The following is a 20261-nucleotide window of genomic DNA, read 5'->3' as shown; positions in this document are numbered from 1 at the left end:
GCTGGGGTTTGAAACTGGCCCCTTCTGATCATTAGTCCACTGCCTTAACCACTGAGCTAGCCCTGTTCAGTACCTCAGATGGCGGTGGAGAAATTTAGCAAAAATTAAAGAGCATGTTGTGTAGCACAATAACAACCAGCCTCAAATCTGGTGACCAGAGAAGACAATCAATCACTGAAGCATCAGTTTCTTCAAAAATAATTTATTTTCTGTGTTTCTTAATGCACGTATAAAACGTAACAGTATTTGAATATCAAATAAATAAATGATGCACAAGTGAATATGCATGACAAATGTGTTTAAAAACAAGTGATGCCAAGAGTCCATTTTAACTAAAAGATCAAACTTATCATGAAATGGTGCTCACTGGATTAAAACAAAACAAAAAAATATGTTGAAATAGCTGCCACAGTCACTTTTCAGAAAATAAAAGTGAGGTAAACATTTCAAAGCAGTTGACAAAATGACATTAGACATGTTGGAAAAACTGCCTGAAAGAAGTGCAATACATGAATGCGGTATTCATAACGTATATACAGCAATCAGTGAATAGGAGAATGCTTTTACATTTTGTGTACCCTATGCTCTTTTCATATAAACACCTGGTGACAAAAGTGAGACCTGCAATATCTTCGATATAAAGTCGCTCGACACACAGTATTGAGAACGGCTCACCGATCACTAAAACAGTGACCTAACAGAGCCAGAAATGTCCAGATTTAGTCCTTGAGACTCAACATTCTTCAATAAGCAGCTCTTCTGAGCTGTACAGTTTCCTTTTGATGACTCTGAAGCCAGTGCTAAGTTTTAGGGCCCCTCTCAGAGGCGCAGATGAGGATTTGGCAGTGAACAAGCACTGGATCTTTGGCCAGATGCCTCCCGATTCAGGCCGGAGGACGAGCGTAAGCTGGAAGGTGGGAACGAGACAGGGGTCAGCAGCAATCTGGCCTACGCTGTGAACCGTCTCTCCTTGCTGCACACACAGATCGATGAGCGCCCCCCGGAGGCCGCAGGGCTCGCTTGCGGCCAGTTGCACCAGTTCGCTCCCTATGTGCTCCAGGAGCTTGTTGGGGATGAGAAGTTTGGAGCAGTGCAGTGTGCAACCTTTTGCTTCGATCAGGCTAAGAGCTATCTGTTGAACTACTTCTTTGCAGAGACTCTCCTCTGTTGGGTCGTAAAACATATCGGCGTCCAGAGCGGACAAGTCGGGAAGAGACACAGAACCTGGAAGAAAGAAGAACCATAAAGAAATTAGCTTTCAGATGTAATTAATGTTGAGTAACAAGAAAACAACATGTCATATTGTGGTCCTGTTTAATTACATCATAATGCAGTTTTCTAAGTGTACTGCAGAGGTGTTTTCTAACACTCGCCAACCTCACTGCTGCTCGCACTTACACTTGGCTGTCAAAGCAATACAGAATAAAAAACCTCATTTAACACTTAAGTGTTAAGAGGGACGACTTGCGCATCACAGTGCTGCAGTACTGCAATCTTTAGGCTGTAGTGGGCAAACAGTATGGTCTGACCTTAGTGCTAACATCTGACCTTTACATTGTGATCGAAAGCCAGCTTACAACAAACAAAAATAATACATTAAGATAGATTTCATTTGTGTGTGTAACTCACCAGTGTCAGAGCCATCATCTGTGCCACTGTGTTCAGAGTCCGAGTCAATGCTGTGACTGCTGCTGAGTTTCTGCACCAGGCCGCTCCAGGACAGTCTCTGTGGAGCTCCATCAGCCCAAACCCCTTCACTGTGTGTCTTCTGCATGGCTCCAAACCTCAACAGGATCAGATCAAAAGTGCTTCAGTTGTTCACACCTGAGAAACAAAAGACAAACAAATTATATATATATATATAATTTAAAATATAATAATACAATACAATATAATGTGTGATTCCTGCACTCTAACAAACTCATGCAGACAATGAACACAATGCTGAAACAACAGCAAGTCCAGATAATTGTTATTTATTTTATGGCATGTCTGGAAATTTCCAGAATTTTTTTGCAGAGCTTCAGAAGATTATTACAGTGTTAGATAAAGCAGGCTTTTATATGGTTTCTCAGAAGGGTTTAAAGCTTTGCTTACAGGGTTCAACTTGGAACCTGTTTTTTTTTTAATTAATATTAAAATACAAGGTAAAAAAATAACTCCTTGGTGTGTTACTCAGCATTTCATTTACAATAAATGATACATTATACTGGTGAAAGCCATCAATTCTGCAGACTGAACAGAAACAAAGTCTCTCATGCAGATTAATTAAAATAAACACGGATTCAAAGTTAAAAACTCACCAAAAGCGTAAAGTGATAACCTTGCAGGTGATGTCTAGCCAGTGCCTGATGATATATCCCAAATTTACGGCAATTTGTTTTGCTGAAACTAACAAAGGACAGAGAAGCTGTGTGTTAAGAGGCTCCTTCCTCCAGTGCAGCAGCGACTCCTCTGCAAACACTGATGTCATGAACCAGAACAAAGCTCTTTATATAGCTCCGCCCCGCTCTTGATTTCCACGCCCCCCGGAGACAGCTCCGCCAATCAGCTTTTAGCGCACGTTCAGTGCGTTCCACTTTGCCCAGTAACACGAAGCAGCTTCGAGCCATTGTCTGCTGAGGAAGGGAAAAACACGCAGAAAGTAGTCTTTTGTTTCACCTAGGACAAGTTGGGGCGAAAACCTGTATGCACGTGTGTGTGTCAGAGCTGAATGGACATTTGGGGCATAGTCATCATTTGGCTGGATGTTTTAGATGTTACACTGTGTCAATGTCTTTGTGCAAAATGTGTGATATTGCAGTAGGAAGTGAACATGCTTTGGTAAACAAATAAGAAAACAAATTCCATTTCAAGCATTCTTAATAATGCAAATCTTCTAAAATAACAAAATATCTCGACATCGAATACAACTATGTAATATGCATTAATCAAAACAGGCAATTCAGTATCCAGAAAGAAGCAATACTGTAGGCTGCACTATAACACTATCATACATTCGTGCATCAGACTGGGTATCACAGACAAGCAAGTGCACAAAAAGGTGCAAGTTCCTCATGAGATTGCAGCCTGTGATGCAACATTACATCACTTCTTATAAGTCAGTCCTCTACCGAGCTAAGATAGTGTCTGTCTCATCAAATAGGACTCTTGATGCACAGACACTATGACTTAAGCATGGGTTTAGTGGCATTGTCAATATTTGAAACCTTTCAGAGCTGCATATGAATCCCACACGAATTAGTAAGTGCGTGTTGATTTTATTAGAGAAATCTACTCCACTGCTAGAGCACCTCTTGTGGAGACAGAATTTAGTATGACGTAATGCTGTAAGGTCCAACATAAAAATCAGCATTCTGTCATCAGCGTTCACCTGATGCAACATCAAGAACTTACTGGGTATGATGAGGACTTGAAAGGTTTCTGATGCAAAAAAAATAAGAACATACATCACATATACAGTGTATCAGTCATATGAATGTACATAGTGACACTAGTTTAAGTGTATGTCTATATCATGTGTCTAATGCGGACAAGCATGTAATGTAGATGGGGATTCTTAAATATAAAAATAGGAAATATTTCTAATAATCAAACAATATTTTGTTCTCGAGTTTTAGTATGAACTGTCTGAATAGCCGCGTCAAAATTAACACTGACAAGTTATTGCTTAAAACCGGAATAGTGTAGTTCCTTCTTTTTGTTCTTTTAAATGATTATACATAAACAAGATTTGTTCTTTTTTATCTCAGTATTATATGTAAAATTCACTTTTATGTAATCCTATGGCACATAAACACCTATAAAATGACATCTGTTAATAATGAACCCCATGAAGGTTTATTCGTTAACAGTTAACAAATGTTTACACAACAATCGGAACATGACATTTAACCTGGGATAAACTTTCAGCATGTTTTATTGTGGTGTCTTACTTCTAACAGAACAGTTCATTCTCAGAACTTAGTTAAAATGTGTTAGTGATTTACCCGAGGTTGTTTGACCAGCTGAATTTATTAGTGTACACATCAGTGGGCTCATAAAAAAGTGTGAAAGTTTTTAACACGTGACCCGAGTTCATGGATGTTTTGGATGTGCGAGTGCCAATCATTCTCTTTGCAACCAGGATGACCCAAACAGTGTTATTATAAGTAGGGACGGAAAAATACAACACTGTTAAAAATACGAACATGCATAAACATGTTTTAGGGAGAGGATGTGAAGTTAGGGTGGACTGTAGTGTCTTTAGTATCCAGCAGTATTCTATACACTGTAGGTTTGTCCCACCCCTTGGTGGAACAGAATGTCCTGTACATTCAGCAAAGTTCCTCATTGCTCTTGTACAGATGCAAAACATCCAGTGGGACGAACTGTACCACAGACTGACTTTGGCAGAGCAAAAACATGAAGCGGTGTATAAAAAGAAGGTTCAGTAGACACTGTTTATTCTGCTCTCAACGAGAGAAAACAAACCAAACCAAACCATCAACTCAAATTATTTTTTTCCCTAAATAATAAACAAACAAAAGAGAATAAAAAAGAAATATCAGTTACATGTATGCATATGATTAGTGGGCCGAAAACTTCTGAACATAGTTCTTAGCTTTATAGGACAAAGAGTGTGGGTTTTATTTGCAGTCTCTTTGCACCCCCTCTCCGCTTTGTCTTCTCCTGTTTCTACAGCTGCTCCTACAAGTAGGCTGAATGCACTCGCTCGCTCACTTTCTCACTCTCACATACACAAGCACACAGAGAGGGGGAGGATAACCTTACAGACCACAGCACTAAAATTAATAGCGACTGTGCAAGACCATGGAACAAAGCACAGAGCTCAGGACACTGAAGACAAAAACAACAAATACTTGGACTTCTAAATCAGCTGGCCACATTTGTAGCAAAGATATTGCTATTTATCCATCTATCCATCCATCCATGACAGCACAAATCAATGACAAATATACAGCAATACTGACCTTGATTTTATTTATTAATAAATATTAAAGAATATCTAGAATTGCAGCTGTAACCATTCACTTTGTAGACATTTCAAATAGATAAAGGCATCAATAAAATTACTTGATATTTGCAGGGTTTTTAATCGCATAGAACAGTTTTATTTTACCATTAAAAAATCAACACTTTTACACATAATCAGTTCTGCTGTGACATGATCTGTAACATAGGTAAGTTTATTTACATTTACAATTTTAATTCTGTTAAAGCATCCCGATAGTTAAATCTACAGCCTATGTATGTATTTAAAATACGGTAAATGTACATAAATAAACTGTACAAAAATGTGTCTGTTTTTAAAACAAATATTTATTGCAATTCATAAACTAAAATGAGCAGCAAGTGATTTAGCTATGAAGTTGTGAAACCCAGTAGCTGTTCAATGGGCTTATATTTCCATTCATCTGCCTCCAGCTCCTCCACTAGGCTGGCTAGCTTCTCCATACGGGATACCTGCTGATCTGAGGACAAACACAAAAATACACCATCCCAAGTAGTCATTATTATTAGGTTTCCAGACCCTTGTTGAACAAGTAGCAGCTTGTGACAATAATGTAATCCTAAGTGATGACTTTTACTTAATGACTCTGAATCTGAATAAAAGTGCAACTTACCATGTTTCACCTGTTTTAGAGTTGATGCCACTTGATAACTGAAAACAGATTCACAAAGAAATCTGTCCGAGCCATCTGAAAAGTAAAAAGTAAAACCGTTCAGTGGAAAACTACTGATGATAAATTATCTTTATCCAAATGTAACCATAAAACCAGGCTGTTACAGAAAAGGAATTAGTCATTCTGTGGTTTAAAAAGCTGACTTACTATTACTACCCTGAAAATCACAATTATTTATTAATTTAAATAATGCATTGCCCATTTTATGTTTAGTATTGTAATGCAGATGAGAACTAGTTCTCGCTATCACTTTTACTATAGTAGCTATAAATAAAAAGCATGTCTTTTTCCACTCTCCCAAAGTTAATAAAATGGTGATGTATCAGGGAAACCATAAAGCACAGAGTTTTGTCCCAAACTGGTGATGCTGGAAATTGTCTCCTTACAGAAAACTTTACCTCTTTAATGAGTATATTCTTTTTAACAACAGATTTATTTGAAGTGTCCACTATATATTTTTTATACATGTTGTTTAAAGCTCTTAACAAAAAACCAACCTCTCGTTCAGCCACAGGTGAAAAAAGGGGGTATAAAACATATGCGGTGCATAGCGGTGCTAAATGAAAAAAAAAAAAAAAACACACAACAGACGCTCAGGCTTTATGGCACCCAGTCGTCAAGATGTCACGCCATAGCAGTTGAGGTGAAGAAACCTCCAAATGCTGTCAAGGGTGCAGAACAAGAAAAGAAAAACAGAACAGGAGAAAGCGCATGAAAGAATAGGTCTCTGCCATTAAAAAACTGGAGGTAGGATGTATGTAAAGAACTACTACAGTGTGGAAACCTTGAAATAAAAGCTTAAAGTTAACATTTCTAGTTGCTGAAGTTAGGTAGGCTAACAAAGTTTTATATAAAATTTGAAAAGATATGTACTGTATACATATGCGTGGTATGGAATTGTCCCATACTAAAAAGAAATTGTAAAAATGAAAATGTAAAACTTCAAGGCTCCAAGCACAGTATCAAAATATTTGAATGGTGAAAGCATTTTTTTAAAAAAGGCCGTATATCCGGAATGACGATTCTGGCTGAGGTGGCTCAGATCTCACTACACTCATTACCGTGAACATTTAGCGAATGGGACACATGATCCTTGAAAAATTCTAAGGATAACTCGTCAGAAGAGACGCAACTATTTGTGAGAACTGTACATACAATAATTCACCAACACTATTTGCACATTACAAAAACTCAGGCTACAGTCCTGCCCTCGCTCCAAGCCATTTCCACAAGTATGGGCCATTAGATGATTTTCTGGGAGGCCGGTGTTTCAGACTTGAACCAGACAGTCCGATCATGGCTCCGACATACAAACTTTTTATCTTGATGGTATCCAAGCACTGGTGCAACACTGGGATAAGTGCTTTAGTGTAGCAGTGGACTATATAGAGAAATAAAGGTAGTTTCACTCATATGCCTGTGTTTGGTTCTCAATATTCAAATGGTCAGAATCTGATTTCTATTTAAGGACAAAGGCCCAGAATGGTTGGTGATAAGCAAATTACTTTTATCAAACTTGTTTATAACTTACAAGCAATCTAAAGGAATTCAGCATTTTGAACGGGTTCCCGGCCGTTCCCGGCCGTTCGCCGACCTTTGAAAACTCAGTGGCGTTAAACACTCTGCGCTCACCGGCACTTGCCGTTACCATGACAACAATGTTAAACAGGGAAACGATTACGTTTAGCTTTAATCTCGGGCCAGGATTGCCGTAACGAACTCCAAACAGACTACTGTACTAAAACTCATTGATGCGAATAAAGTTTTTTATTTTAAGGTAGGAAACACACTTTGTCCCATTGTATTATTTCATGGCTAGTTTGAGGTGTGGGCTGGGTCCGGACTGACTTTTTTTGAGAAGCCGTGGCACAGACATTGTTGTTCCCTTTCTTTTGAGCCAGAACTTAGCTGAGCACGGAACTTGACAACATGCCAGTTTAGCCAGAGGATTAAACAAGACCTGAAGGAGAATGGTGAAGTTCACTCATTAATGCCCTCTGTTCTTTTTGGACATAAAAAGTGCAGACGTTTGGACATGGACGTCCCCATGTGAATAAATGACCCAGACATTTTCTAAACAGTTGGACCAAAAACAAAAAGCCTAGCATTGTCAAGGCAGATCTCAGCCTTGACCTCATAATGGATTGGAGTTATCCTTTTAAGGTCTTAATTATCCTACATTTCACCTGTGTTATAATCACCTAATGGCCTCATACAGAAGAATGAAAAAAAAAAAAGAGTGACCTGTGTCTTCATAAGCTCCCCAGACAAAAACAACAGCATTAGGGGCAACAGTGGCTATTGATCAGCTACCACCGAGCTGCGCAAATCGTATCATGGCTGACCCTGAGCTCTAATCACAGCCTCCTAATAAGCCGGGGTTTTCTCTTAACTGTAAATAGTTTGTACAGCAGGATAAATGAAACAGAACATCGTATCATGTCTTTAGTTGCTAGCCAAAATGTTTTGTTCTTCATGTCCGAGCAGGATCCAACAGAGTCACAATTTTAACTTGACTGATATACACACACATACACACCATAATTGTACTATTTTACCTTTGCACACATGGACAATAACCTGGTATGTTACGCAACGCTTTTTTATTTGTATTTGTCATAACATAGTTACTACCATCATGCAACAACAAGACAGGCTACTAAAACTGCTGTGCATTCTCGCAAACCTGCCTTTACATGCAAAATCTGACACCAGTCGGTTCATGTCACTGACCATTTTATTCCTGAGGCCACTAATTCTTAATTCCCGATAAAAGAAAAAAAAAAAGCACGGATTTACAAAGTAAAATAATTTTTTTTTTTTTTAAATCTGATACAGAAGTAAGGTATTTGGCCAACCTTCCATCATCTCTCCAGCTCCTTTGGGGTATGTGTAGAGCACTTTTCTAGGGGGAATGAGCTCTGATGCACTAAAGCCAGATCCAGTAACGGAGCTCCCGCTGACCCCTCCAGCGGAGGAGGACGACGAAGAAGCTGCTGCCATTTGGCCTGGAGTGCTGGGTCAACAAAAGGCAGCGTTTCCTGTGTGGAAAGAAAATCAACAAATAAGAACTAGATTCTGAAATGGCTTCAACACATGATGTTTCAGTGGATTCAGCATACAATTCTAAATAAGAGGATATGAAACAATGGCTTTCTATTATTAACATTTTAAGTACACCTATCTTGTATGCACATTTATCAGCAAATTGTCTTGTTAAAAAGCCACCTAAATAATAAGTGTACATGTGGATTGTAGCCAGTCTGTTGCTATACAGTTTGTCAGTTTGCATCAATCCCAACACAGCAGTACAATGTGATGTACGATGTTGAACTGGGTGTTACTGGAATCACAATTACGTGCAATTATTACACAACACAGTACATCAGTCTATTATCCATTAGTACTCAGAACAACAAGTGGTTGATTAAACACAAGTTTTAAATAAAATCAATGCTGTATATTCTCATCCATTCCCCCACCCCGCCTAAACAGGAAACTTGTACCTTTCGCCCCTCAACAGTGTCAGTTCCTAACCACAGGATTTCAGTTATATGGGTACTAATGTCTGTAACCTGCTTCATTTTATACATTGTCATGTGAGTTCTCCTGCTGTGCTAGTCAATAGGGGACATGTAATTGTTGAAAAAGGGAGAAATGGCACAGAGGAGGCGTGACAAATTGTACATAGCAACACACAGGTTACAGTCACTAACAATATATCTACAGAATAAACTATTTGGTAGATAAATGGCTAATTCACAGGTTCTACATTATCCTGAAGCACCCACTTCTCATATGTACAATATAAAGTTTAAATTCACCTAAGCAGGACATTGAGCAATCTAAAATTTACAGCACACAAAGAATATCAGCGTTGGGACGAGTGTTGGGAACCCGTGGATTAAACGAATAAAAAATGGAGCATGTAGATTTCGGACAAGGCGCAGTTATGAGGTGCAAGAGTTATTACCTAGCCAAACAAACTGACAGCTTACGCCCTCCTTACTACATACAAAATATTTTAGTGAAGACTGGAACATCACACCCAAATGAGCTTGTCAAATTTGGCATTCCAGATTTTGCTCTAATTATAATCACCGCTCTTCTAGGAAGGACTGGGCTCTGTGCAGGACACTGAGAATTCTCAACTCTAAACATCTGAATCATGTGTTTATGAGGCTCGCTAAGTGCACATGGAACAGGTCTGGGACTTTTTGTTCCACCTTCAGTTACTGAAAGAAAACAGTAACACTACAGCATTCTGTACAAATGTTCAACAGTTTGGAGAAGACCGACACGACGTGATATGATATGATGCTTAGTTTGTTCTAACTTTTTATAGGGTCTTAGGAAATATGTTTTTATCTATCAACATGGGCTCTCTGTTCAGATTAAAAACCGTAAAAAATAGCAAATAGCTCGGAAATGTGCATCTAATCGTCCAGACAATATCTAACATCCCGTTTCAGGCTTGCCTGTGAGTTTATTAAAAAGCGCTTTAGTTTCTATTCAAGCAGTTGAATAAATGTTATTATTCGAATTGGATAACAGGAGATTCGTCACAAGCTAATGTTTACATATACATATAGTTAGCAAGTTAACATTCGCTTTATAGGAACGCATCCGTGTTGCATTTAAACAGCTATTAATGCTTTCACGAAATTTATTAAATGTTTGTTTATATATGTATGTACATATATATATAAAATCTAACTTACGTTGTTTGGTATTCTAGTTTTTGTTCCTGCTTCTGGTATGATTCTTATACTCTTGTACATGACAGCGCCATCTAATGCCTCGGAGGAGAGGAAAAAGCTACGTATACGATATTTCCGGTGACGTAGCGGAAGTAGGAAGTCTACATAACAACATCTGAAAGAAATTTAATTGTAAGTATTATGTGATTTTTTTTTTTGCATAATACGTCGAATCTGGACTTCGTCACCATGTCGAATTTTGTTTAACAAACATTTTCTTTTTAAATAACCTGACTGTTGAAATGAAGTGTTGTGCTGCACTTGATAGAGATAACAAGTTTCTCTAGGCTCTTTCTGAGTGTAACTTACTTTATTGACTTACAGCTGGAGTGAATTAATAGCTTTTGCCTCATATCTAGTGCACTTAATGTCAAATAAGTTGTGTGTGATGGGATTCAGCCAATGTTGTCCACTTCTTGTGTGAGGTGACCTGTTTAGTGTAGCTCTGAGCCTGGAGTATTCCAGATAGTAGGTTTAAATATCTGCATGAATAGAAGCATTAATTTCACACTAGTTTTTAAAATCTTTTTTGGTATAAATGTGAAAAAGAATTTAAGTGCATTTAAGTTAGATTTAACTTTATTGTCATTTTGTAGAGTACATTCACAAAGCTAATGCAATAAGTTGATAGTACTGATAATATAGAGCTGAACAGCAGTATGAAGATTTATGCATGCTTCATGCATCTACACTACCAGACAAAAGTTTGAATACATCGTCTAACTCCATGAGCCTTCCTGATTTAAATTTTTTTTTTTTTACATGGTAAAACAATGCTGATGGCACCTGAAATATGCAATAATCGCATCTAAACAGTTGATATAGAGATGTTTCTGCAACTTATGCTCTGTAAAGACTTAATGGTGGCTCTAATCTGACATGCTGTTACGTGATTATTTCTGAGGCTGGTAACTCAGAACTGGTAAATTAACATCTGCAGCAGAGGTAAGGTTTGGCCTTGCTTTCCTGGCGCTAGATGGGTTTTGCTAAAAGTGTTCTTAAAAGGACTGTTTCAAAACAGCTGACCTTCGTGTCTTAAAATAGCAACTAACTGTTGTTGTTGTTACTTAATTATCTAATACTATGTTTGTTTTTTTACTTTTGAAAAAATCCAGTATTGTTCTAGAGGTAGAAGATTAATCCAATCATGTGTCCAAACTTTTGACTGGTACTGTCCGTTTGGTAAATATCGTGTCTCCTTTGTGAAGTAACTGAGTTTGAAGTCTAAAAGGGTTTATAATGTCCCCCTATAGTGTTGTTTAAGAATCAGTGTTGTTGTATCATATTGTGATATGTGATTTCCAGATTCACATTTACCTTATTTGACTGAAATTTTGATTCAACTTCTATTTGAACTCCCTCTCAATTTATACTATAGCTTAATGCCCTAACCACTTATGCTTATGTCAAATGTACAGATACGAGTGTAACTCTGCTTAAAACATGTCAACGTCCTCTTTGAACATTCTCACTGAATGGATCACATCTGAGACAAATGTTTGATGTTTGTGTATTGTTCTTCACAGTCCACTATGGATGTATTGAGGCCTGCGCTTATTAACATCAATGGGAGGATTTACCGAAGAAATGCTGTTAAAGAAGAACAATATAAAGACGAGGAGGAGGAGGAAGCTTACTCGTACTCCGGACCAGGTTGCATGTGATTTTATATGTTTTAAATAAACAACAGTTAAATAAATGATATGATTCTTACACATGCTCAGTGAAAAGAAATACACACGTACTGTACTGCCTAGATTATTAGGAACACCTGTACAACTGCAAATTCACGCAGACAACCATGTGGCAGCAGGATAGTGTGTTAAAATTCTAAACATGCAAGTCTTTGGATAATGCTCACATCAACCATCAGAGTGAGAAAAATGTGTGACTTGAATGGTGGCATGGTTTTTGGTACCAGGTCTAAAACAGCAGATTTTCTTTTCATCACCTTGTTGATCAGAGAGATTGGTAGAGAATGACCAGAGTGGAAGTCTGTTAGTATCTGTGGTGAGCAGAAAAGCATTTCTAAATAGACAAAACATCAAAGCTTGGTGTGGAAGAGCTACAACAACAGAAGATCACATAAGGTTCCTCTTTTGTCTTTTGGATAGGCTGTGTGCATGATGGAAATACAAAAACTCCAAAAGCCCAGCACTCTCCATGCCATGTTACACTGATCACACATTTTCTTTAGTCTGCTGTTTGATGTGAACATTATCCAAAGCACTTGACCTGTATCTGCATGACATTTGCAAGTGCAGTAAATCATTTCTTAACTCTTAAATTGAAATTTTTTATTCCTAATGCTACATGAAATGTTAAATATGACTAATTTAAACTACTTTTATTACTTGTTCCGCAAACCTGCGATGGCTCTGTTTAACTTCATTCAAAATCACAACTCAACATGACCTTGCTGAAACAAAACAATTCTGAAAAGCAAACATTTGTCGCTTCACATGAAATGCATGCTCATGCACAGTAAACTGACTTCAGAGAACAAGCTGACGTTTTTCCTGATGCGACTGCACTGTGACTTTGTTCAGATCTTTATCACACAGTTGTTCTGAACAACAACCATTAAAGGCAAATCTTCATCAGACGTTGTCAGGTGATCAGTTCACAGTGACGGTTTCAGTTTTATGTCCGCTTTCATCTGTCATAAAAGCTTGAATTGAAATCAATCCCAGAATAAAAACGACCTGAAATTTAAAAAATAAATTAATAAAAAAAATACATTTGATGCATTTATATTTAATTCCATTATTATGAAATAATTAAATCTTGTATAAGCTGCTCCCTAAAGTGCTTATACTGTATGACAGCAATCATTAGTCTTAAAGGTCCCACATTTTACTATTTCTTTAACACACTAACACAGGTCTCAGAGCTCCCAGAAAGTGGGTGTGTTAATGCTCCAGCTGATATTTCACTCAATTTGTCATACCTAAAGCTTCCTTTATTTTACTCCTCTTTTAAATGCAGCATTTCAGTGCCTGTTTGAATGAGTGACCGCTGAGCGACACCCACCAGACAGAGCTCATGAGGGTATCTTTTTACTGTATCAGTCAAAAGTTTTCACACACCTTCTGATTCAGTGTTTTTTATTAAGTGATTTATTTTCTACATTCTAGAACACTTTCACTTACTCACTCACACACTCATCGTCTATACCACTTAATCCTGTATTCAGTGTTGCTGGGGGGCCTGGAGCCTATCCCAGGAGACTTGGGGCACAAGGAGGGGTACACCCTAGACAGGGTGACAATCTGTCACAGGACACACACGCGTACATTCACACACAATGGGTAATTTTAAGAAGGCTGATTATCCCAATCTGCATGTATTTGGACTGTGGGAGGAAACCGGAGCATCCGGAAGAAACCCATCAAGCACGGGGAGAACATGCAAACTCCATGCACACAGAAGTAAGAAACGAACCTGGCCTGGAATCAAACCCAGACCCTGGAGGTGCGAGGCAACAGTGCTAACCACTACACCACCGTGCCGCCATCATTCTAGAACAATACTGGAAATTTCAAAACTATAAAATAGCACATATGGAATGTTGTTAAGTAGTTAACAACGACAGTTAGTTGTACATGGAGGTCAACCGTTCTGTAATAGTTCTCGTAAGAACAGTATTGCCAAGTGCATTTGCAAAACCCATCAAGCACTATGATGAAACTGTCTCTCATGAAGACCTTCCCAGGCAAGCAAGACCAAAACTTACCTCTGCTGCAGAGTGTTCATTTAGAGACACCAGCCTAAAAAAATCACCAATTAACAACCAGCATCTCAGATTAGAGCCATTATGAAGGATTTACAAAGCATAAGTAGCAGACACATTTAAATGTTCAAATGATATTATTGCATATTTTGGATGTGTTCAGCATTGTTTTTACAATGTAGATACAAATAAAAATCAGGAAAGACCATGGAGTGTGTTCAAACTTTTGACTGGTAGTGTACATGTGGTCATAATAGGGGAAAAAGTTGATTATCTGAATATATGCATAATAATATTTAGATCTGGTGACTGTGCAGGCGATGGGAGATGTTCAGTTTCACTCTCATGTTCAAACCACTCTGCCACCAGTCTTGCTGTTTATTCAATTTAATTTTATTTATATAGCGCTTTTAACAATGGTCATTGTCTCAAAGCAGCTTCACAAAAATGAATGTGTATTGGTGCATTATCATCCTGATACACGGCTCCGCCTTCAGGATACAATGTTTGAACCATCGGGTGCACATGGTCCTCAAGAAAGGTTCGGTATTCCTAGGCAGGGATGTGCCCATCTAGCACAAGTATTGGTCACAGCCCAAGTCACAGCCCAAGATTTTTGCTGCTGGCACCATTGAAACCGATGTTTGGCTACTGTATATCAGCCCGGTGCATGCAAACTAGCGACTCATCTGAATGTAACTAAAAAGTAAATTTTGCATAATAGGTACATTTAAAAAAAATCCTGCCTCTGATTATTGTTTGACAGTCAGTGACCAATGTGTGGATGAACCGTGTGATGCGAACAACATTGAGGAGACAGACAAGGGCTTTCGATGTGCCATAGACGTCCCGAGTGTTCTTTACAAGTCAGTATCTAATTACCTTCATTTGCACCCATGACTAAACATGTTCTTCCATTTTGTCTTAATGAAGAGTTCTTTCTTAACAATGAAATATCAAAATATCTTGCATAGACTCTCTGTTCAGGATCTCTCCAGAGTAAAATGACTAATATATTAAACCTGAGATATGATTTCTTTTTCACCTCCAAAGGTACATCATTGGAAAGAAAGGCGAGACACGGAGACGTCTGGAAGCAGAGACTAAAACTACAATCAACATTCCCAAACAAGGAGTTGAGGGACAGATAGGTTAGATATCTTGACTTTTTTTTTTAAAATAAACATCTTCTACTGTTTCCTTTCAGGCTTGTATCTTCTTGAGCATCAAAATGAAACACCGTTTTTTTCCATCACAAAATGTTCAGTTGATGTTTATAAGAATGGAAACCGTGGTTGTGTTGCGGTGGCGTCTTTTGATGCGGTGTACTTTTGATTGAGGATTTGTACAGTGTGTTCTCTCTGCGTTCTCTGTGCAGCGCTAAGGATGTACTTGTGCTTGTTCTGTGGTTTTGCAGTGATCGCAGGCTCTCAAAAGGCTGCAGTGGCGTCAGCTGTGACACGTGTCGAGGTTTTGATCGAGAGCTTCCGCAGGAAACAGCCGTTCACTCACTTCCTGTCCTTCGCTCTGAACCACCCACAGGTTCAGGAAGGGTTTAAACGCTTTAGAGAGGAGGTTTTGGATCACTGCTCTCAGGTGGGCAGCAGGATTTGCTTTGCAAATTGCCTTAAAAAATTTAACGAGATAACCTATGATGGTTTTACAAATCTGTAATTAAGCAATCACTAGATAAAAGATGACTGGATTTTGGTTTATCTGTTATATTCTTTGTATCAGGGTTACTGACAACCTTGGTTAAAATTTACTTCAACTGAGGTAAATTTTTTGTTGAGGCAAAAAGAAAAAAAAAAGTATAAATACTGTTTATATTTTCAAACAAATACATATCTTACAAATATTCACCTGCATTTAGTGCTTAGTGCAAAGAATTACCCCAGATGTACAACTAGTCCATAATAGATCATAACACACATTTACATACGCTTTAATAGGCTATCTGTGTGGGGCTTTTTTTGTTTGTTTTTTTTGGACATTGGGAGAAAGTCCATGTGAACACTGAGAGAATATGCAAATCTCCACATAGACAGTAAGCAAGCCTCAGGATTGATGACTTTGAAGCTGTGAGATGCCACCATCAGGTTATAAGGTATAAGAGTTAGGTTGCTGTTTGATCTTCTGTGTGAGATTAACCACTATATTATTTATTAATTCTTTTCTCATCATCATTTTTGGCATAAATTTGTCCTAGTTTTTCATCAACCATTGTCGTTACCCTACCAAGGATGCCAGTACTTTTAGAGCGGACTGTAGTGTATGACAAGCTAACTTGAGAATGAACAAAATGCATTCTTTTTTTTACTTTTTTCTCTGGCATGACTTTCTGTACAGGATATGGGAGTTGATGTGAGCATCTTTCAAAAACAAGCCAAGCTGCACCTTACCATAGGAACCCTTGCACTTCTAAATGAACAGGAAGTGATGCGAGCGTCTGAGCTTCTCACACACTGTCAAGGTTTCATCAGGTGTGTCTGAGATCACTTGAGTCTTCGGTTGTTGTTTTTTTTCTTTTTAATACGGTACTCTGCAAAAGTTTTGTGCAAACCCTCATTTTTTCATATTTTTCTTCCAAAGAGGCACTTTTTTGTTTACTTTAACATAGTCTTGAACAGTTCTCCAGGCTTTTTGAAGGACTTTTTTTAGGCTCTCATTTTCAGTCCAGTCCCTGTACCTAACCAGTTACAGGGGAATGTTTTTTGTTTGTTATGCTTGAAGGATTCACAATGACCTGTGAATCCTTCAAGCATAAAATCATCCATCTTAAGGCATGAACCAGTGGGAAACAGGTGCAGATGCTGACAGATGATCAGCCCGGTGGTTAGTATACTGGTGGTAATGAATGCTGAATAGCTGAAACAGACGAGAGAGGAAATGTGGTTGCTGCTGAGGTTGTTTTTAAATTGCATCTTTAGGCACTGCAGCCTGTCACAGTTAAACATTTGCTCCTACTTATTTAATTTAATATACATCAGGCTATGCGCCTGCGCAGGACTGAGTCCTGACCTTCACCTAATAGAACACCTTTGAGATGAATTAGAGCGGTGACTGCAAGCCAGGCCTTGTCGTCTAACTTCAGGGTCTGACCTCACAAATCCGCTTCTGGAAGAATGGTTAAAAATTCCCATGACACACTCCTAAACCTTGTGGAAATCCTTCCAAGAAAAGTTAAAGCTGTTATAGCTGCAAAGGGGGCGGGGCCAACATTATATTAAACATTATGGATTATGTATTGGATGTTACTCAAGTTTATATGCATTTGAAGGCAAGCGAGCAAATACTTATGGCACTTTAGTGTGTGTGTGTGTGTATATATATATAATATCAATATACAGTATATTAACAGCATTCCTAATGTTTCTAATAAAATTTCAGTTTCGGGTTAAGTGTTTCTTCTGTGCTGTGTATTTATACAGGGACATAACGGAAGGAAAGCCTTTAGCTCTGGAGGTAAAAGGTATAGAGTACATGAACGATGATCCCTCCATGGTGGACGTGCTGTATGCTAAAGTCTGCGTTCAGGATGGATCCGATAAGTAAGTATTAATTGTCAGATTACCAACATTATACTAATATTAATGTTTTTTAACAACTCATTTAAAAATTGATATGAAATAAATATTTTTTACATTTAATAATTTGATAATAATGCTGTGACTATTTGGTAACGTTATGTTTTTGTATACCACAACACAATCCTCAATTCTGATTGCAAAGCACAAAGATTTTTTTTGTTTTTTTAATATTACGAAGGCCTTCAGCGTCACGTCTGCAAGTTCCTAACGCATAGTAACCACTTCAGGACAGATGAGTTTGTGCTTTCTGGTTTCTCAGTAATATGACGAACAGCATTTTTTGGTGTAACTTCAAGAAAAAGGAAAAAGAGAAGTTGGTGAGGGAACCACAGTTCATTGCTTTTGTGATGCAAGTGATAATCGGAAATGTTTCCCGTCACTGTTATCAAACCAAATTTAATGTAACTATAAGTGAACAAAAATTATATGCTGTACCTCTTTAATAAAAATTATCCATGTTGGCTACTTGATGTGGTAATGAAAAAAAGCATGAACGTGATCTTTGAAATAAATCCCGAATGCAAATGGTTGGGAAGTAATAATTGCAGTATATTTCATATTTTGGATTCATTTTAAGAACTAAAAATGAAAAGAAAAGTAAATCCTAGTGGCCTGTGTGTGTACAGATTGCAGCAGATAGCAGACAGGCTGGTGGAGTGTTTTGTTGCAGAAGGACTAATGGTGAAAGAATGGGACAGAGTGAAGCTTCACGCTACTATCATGAACACGTTGTTCAGGAATGATCCCTCAGGTACGCATGTTCATTGTCTGTGTGACGCACCAACACACCCTTTACGGTCCTTCTAGTACCCATGCTTTACTAGTTCTATAACCTGTTGCACTTGCGCACCTACACCACAGTAGCACAAACGCTAATTGAATGAAGATAATTAAGACAAAATTGGAGCTAATTAATACAATAGCGAAATCAGCAGCCCTAGATCACACAAAACTAGTCTGTAGTAGCCGAGGCACTGTCTTTATCAAGCAGCTGATATTTGTTAGACAGAAGCCTTGTAGTGGGACTGTGTGTTCTGTGGGTGTCAAGTGATTGCACAGCATGTTCTTAAGGTCACACCAACTTACTGTAGTTTGTACCAACATGCTTTGGATTAACATTTAGAGTTGTTATCTTTAGAGACTTTATGATCATTCCACTTTCTAACTGTCTGTTGCATTTGCAAATATCTTGTAAATAATACAATTAATGAATAACTTGGTGCCATCTTGCAGAACAGACTCCTCTGTCTGTGGGAACTGTACTTGCACATTATACGGACTTGGCTTACAAGGGACCTTGATGGTTATTGTCATATCCCCGTACTGTCCTGACCTTGTTCCATGGCATTCCATATGTTTGGGCCATTAAATGAGTTCCTGGGAGGGAGGCCAGTGTTTCAGACGTGAAGCAGGCAGTCCCATCATGGCTCTGTTGTACTTAAAAAAAAATAAAATAAATAAAACTTTCTACCTTTATGGTCTCCAAGCACTCGTGAAACACTGGGATATGTGAACTAGTCTAACAGGGGTTTTAATAGAGAAATAATGAGAGTTTTACTATTACTGTTACTGTTACTGGTATTCTACCCAATCAAAACTCGCTTTGACTTGAACACCCCTCATACCTTTTCTCTTGTGTTTGGTTTGGCTATGAAATCAGGGAAGGAAGTGTTTTTTTATATTTCTAAAGAAAAAAGTGGGAATTAAACACAAAGCCAACACAATCTTGGTTTCACTATATCTTTATTTTTGTATTTTTCCTACTGTACAAGCTAGACCAGGTCGTATCAATGTCTAAGACATCTGTGGTGTATGTGCAACTGTTACTGACAATAGTTTTTACACATTTCCACAAAGCTAATAACAGAAAATACTCTCTTGTACAGTATCAGAAATCTAATATATCAAATTCATGGAAAGTGTGTATGTTTTAGAACAGTGCTGTGAGATTCCTCAAGTTCCTTGAGTCAAGGTTAACATATGTATGGTAAACATAACGTAGTGAAAAGGGTTTTGGGTATATATAGATGGGATTGCATAGGATTTTATATAGAAGAATTTTGGATACTATAGAATGTATAAACAATCAGAGCTTACCAAATATATATTTGCTCCAGTGTTGGAAAGTTAAACATAAGAGCAGCTGGTTAAAGATTCTGTATCTGTATTTTAAACTTCTAAACTTTTTTGCTCTTAACTTCATCAATTGCCCCTCGATTTGCATTATAACTAAGTACTGGAACAACAGACTTCCTTTTCTTTACATGGACACAATGTCAGAACGAGCGATTGTGCTAATGTGTAGCAGCTGTAGCAGACGAGTCATTCTGTGGTACATTCCATGTCTGTTTGATGATAAGTTTTGTTTTGTTCTTTTTTTTCCTCAAAAAGATCATATTTTACCTATTATGGGGAAGCATGTTATAATATCACACAAACATCATGTGTATCCTACGCTTCACTTAGCATGAAAATTGTAATAATGTTGCCA

At 37.9% G+C, this 20261-nt stretch overlaps 3 protein-coding genes across 3 annotated transcripts in view; 1 reads left to right on the top strand and 2 right to left on the bottom strand.

Annotated features, from left to right (window-relative positions):
* Nucleotides 1-186: 186 nt before the first annotated feature.
* ddit4 (DNA-damage-inducible transcript 4) lies at nucleotides 187-2479 on the bottom strand. The gene is made up of 3 exons (XM_053511238.1): nucleotides 2304-2479; nucleotides 1630-1824; nucleotides 187-1224 (listed from the first exon to the last, which is right to left on the bottom strand). Exons 2-3 carry the CDS (start codon nucleotides 1772-1774, stop codon nucleotides 734-736), a joined length of 636 nt encoding a protein of 211 aa, XP_053367213.1. The 5' UTR covers nucleotides 1775-1824; nucleotides 2304-2479; the 3' UTR covers nucleotides 187-733.
* Nucleotides 2480-4966: 2487 nt separating this feature from the next.
* anapc16 (anaphase promoting complex subunit 16) lies at nucleotides 4967-10514 on the bottom strand. Its single transcript, XM_053511239.1, has 4 exons — nucleotides 10409-10514; nucleotides 8546-8728; nucleotides 5628-5702; nucleotides 4967-5474 (listed from the first exon to the last, which is right to left on the bottom strand). The coding sequence occupies exons 2-4, from the start codon at nucleotides 8688-8690 to the stop codon at nucleotides 5365-5367; spliced, it is 330 nt and encodes a 109-aa protein (XP_053367214.1). The 5' UTR covers nucleotides 8691-8728; nucleotides 10409-10514; the 3' UTR covers nucleotides 4967-5364.
* ascc1 (activating signal cointegrator 1 complex subunit 1) overlaps nucleotides 9708-20261 on the top strand; it is a 14108-nt gene continuing 3554 nt past the window's right edge. The window contains exons 1-9 of the mRNA XM_053511237.1: nucleotides 9708-9892; nucleotides 10474-10579; nucleotides 11974-12100; nucleotides 14947-15046; nucleotides 15234-15331; nucleotides 15598-15776; nucleotides 16530-16663; nucleotides 17612-17731; nucleotides 18397-18521. Of these exons, the coding sequence (XP_053367212.1) occupies nucleotides 11980-12100; nucleotides 14947-15046; nucleotides 15234-15331; nucleotides 15598-15776; nucleotides 16530-16663; nucleotides 17612-17731; nucleotides 18397-18521 (877 nt within the window). The 5' untranslated portion in view covers nucleotides 9708-9892; nucleotides 10474-10579; nucleotides 11974-11979. The remainder of the gene's footprint in view (nucleotides 9893-10473; nucleotides 10580-11973; nucleotides 12101-14946; nucleotides 15047-15233; nucleotides 15332-15597; nucleotides 15777-16529; nucleotides 16664-17611; nucleotides 17732-18396; nucleotides 18522-20261) is intronic.

This window comes from Clarias gariepinus, chromosome 14 (assembly GCF_024256425.1).
Source record: "Clarias gariepinus isolate MV-2021 ecotype Netherlands chromosome 14, CGAR_prim_01v2, whole genome shotgun sequence".
In the NCBI taxonomy this organism is placed as follows: Eukaryota; Metazoa; Chordata; class Actinopteri; order Siluriformes; family Clariidae; genus Clarias; species Clarias gariepinus.
Note: the sequence above shows the minus strand (reverse complement) of the source record. Positions and strands in the feature narration are given on the sequence as shown.

What these genes read in the sequence shown, in the direction of transcription:
- ddit4 (XM_053511238.1), bottom strand. Translation starts at nt 1,774, where the DNA reads ATGCAGAAGACACACAGTGAAGGGGTTTGGGCTGATGGAGCTCCACAG. An exon ending in AGATGATGGCTCTGACACTG is followed by an intron (nt 1,225 to 1,629) that starts GTGAGTTACACA and finishes TCTTTCTTCCAG; the next exon opens with GTTCTGTGTCTCTTCCCGAC.
- anapc16 (XM_053511239.1), bottom strand. Translation starts at nt 8,690, where the DNA reads ATGGCAGCAGCTTCTTCGTCGTCCTCCTCCGCTGGAGGGGTCAGCGGG. An exon ending in AGCTGGAGAGATGATGGAAG is followed by an intron (nt 5,703 to 8,545) that starts GTTGGCCAAATA and finishes TTTACTTTTCAG; the next exon opens with ATGGCTCGGACAGATTTCTT. An exon ending in TCTAAAACAGGTGAAACATG is followed by an intron (nt 5,475 to 5,627) that starts GTAAGTTGCACT and finishes GTTTGTCCTCAG; the next exon opens with ATCAGCAGGTATCCCGTATG.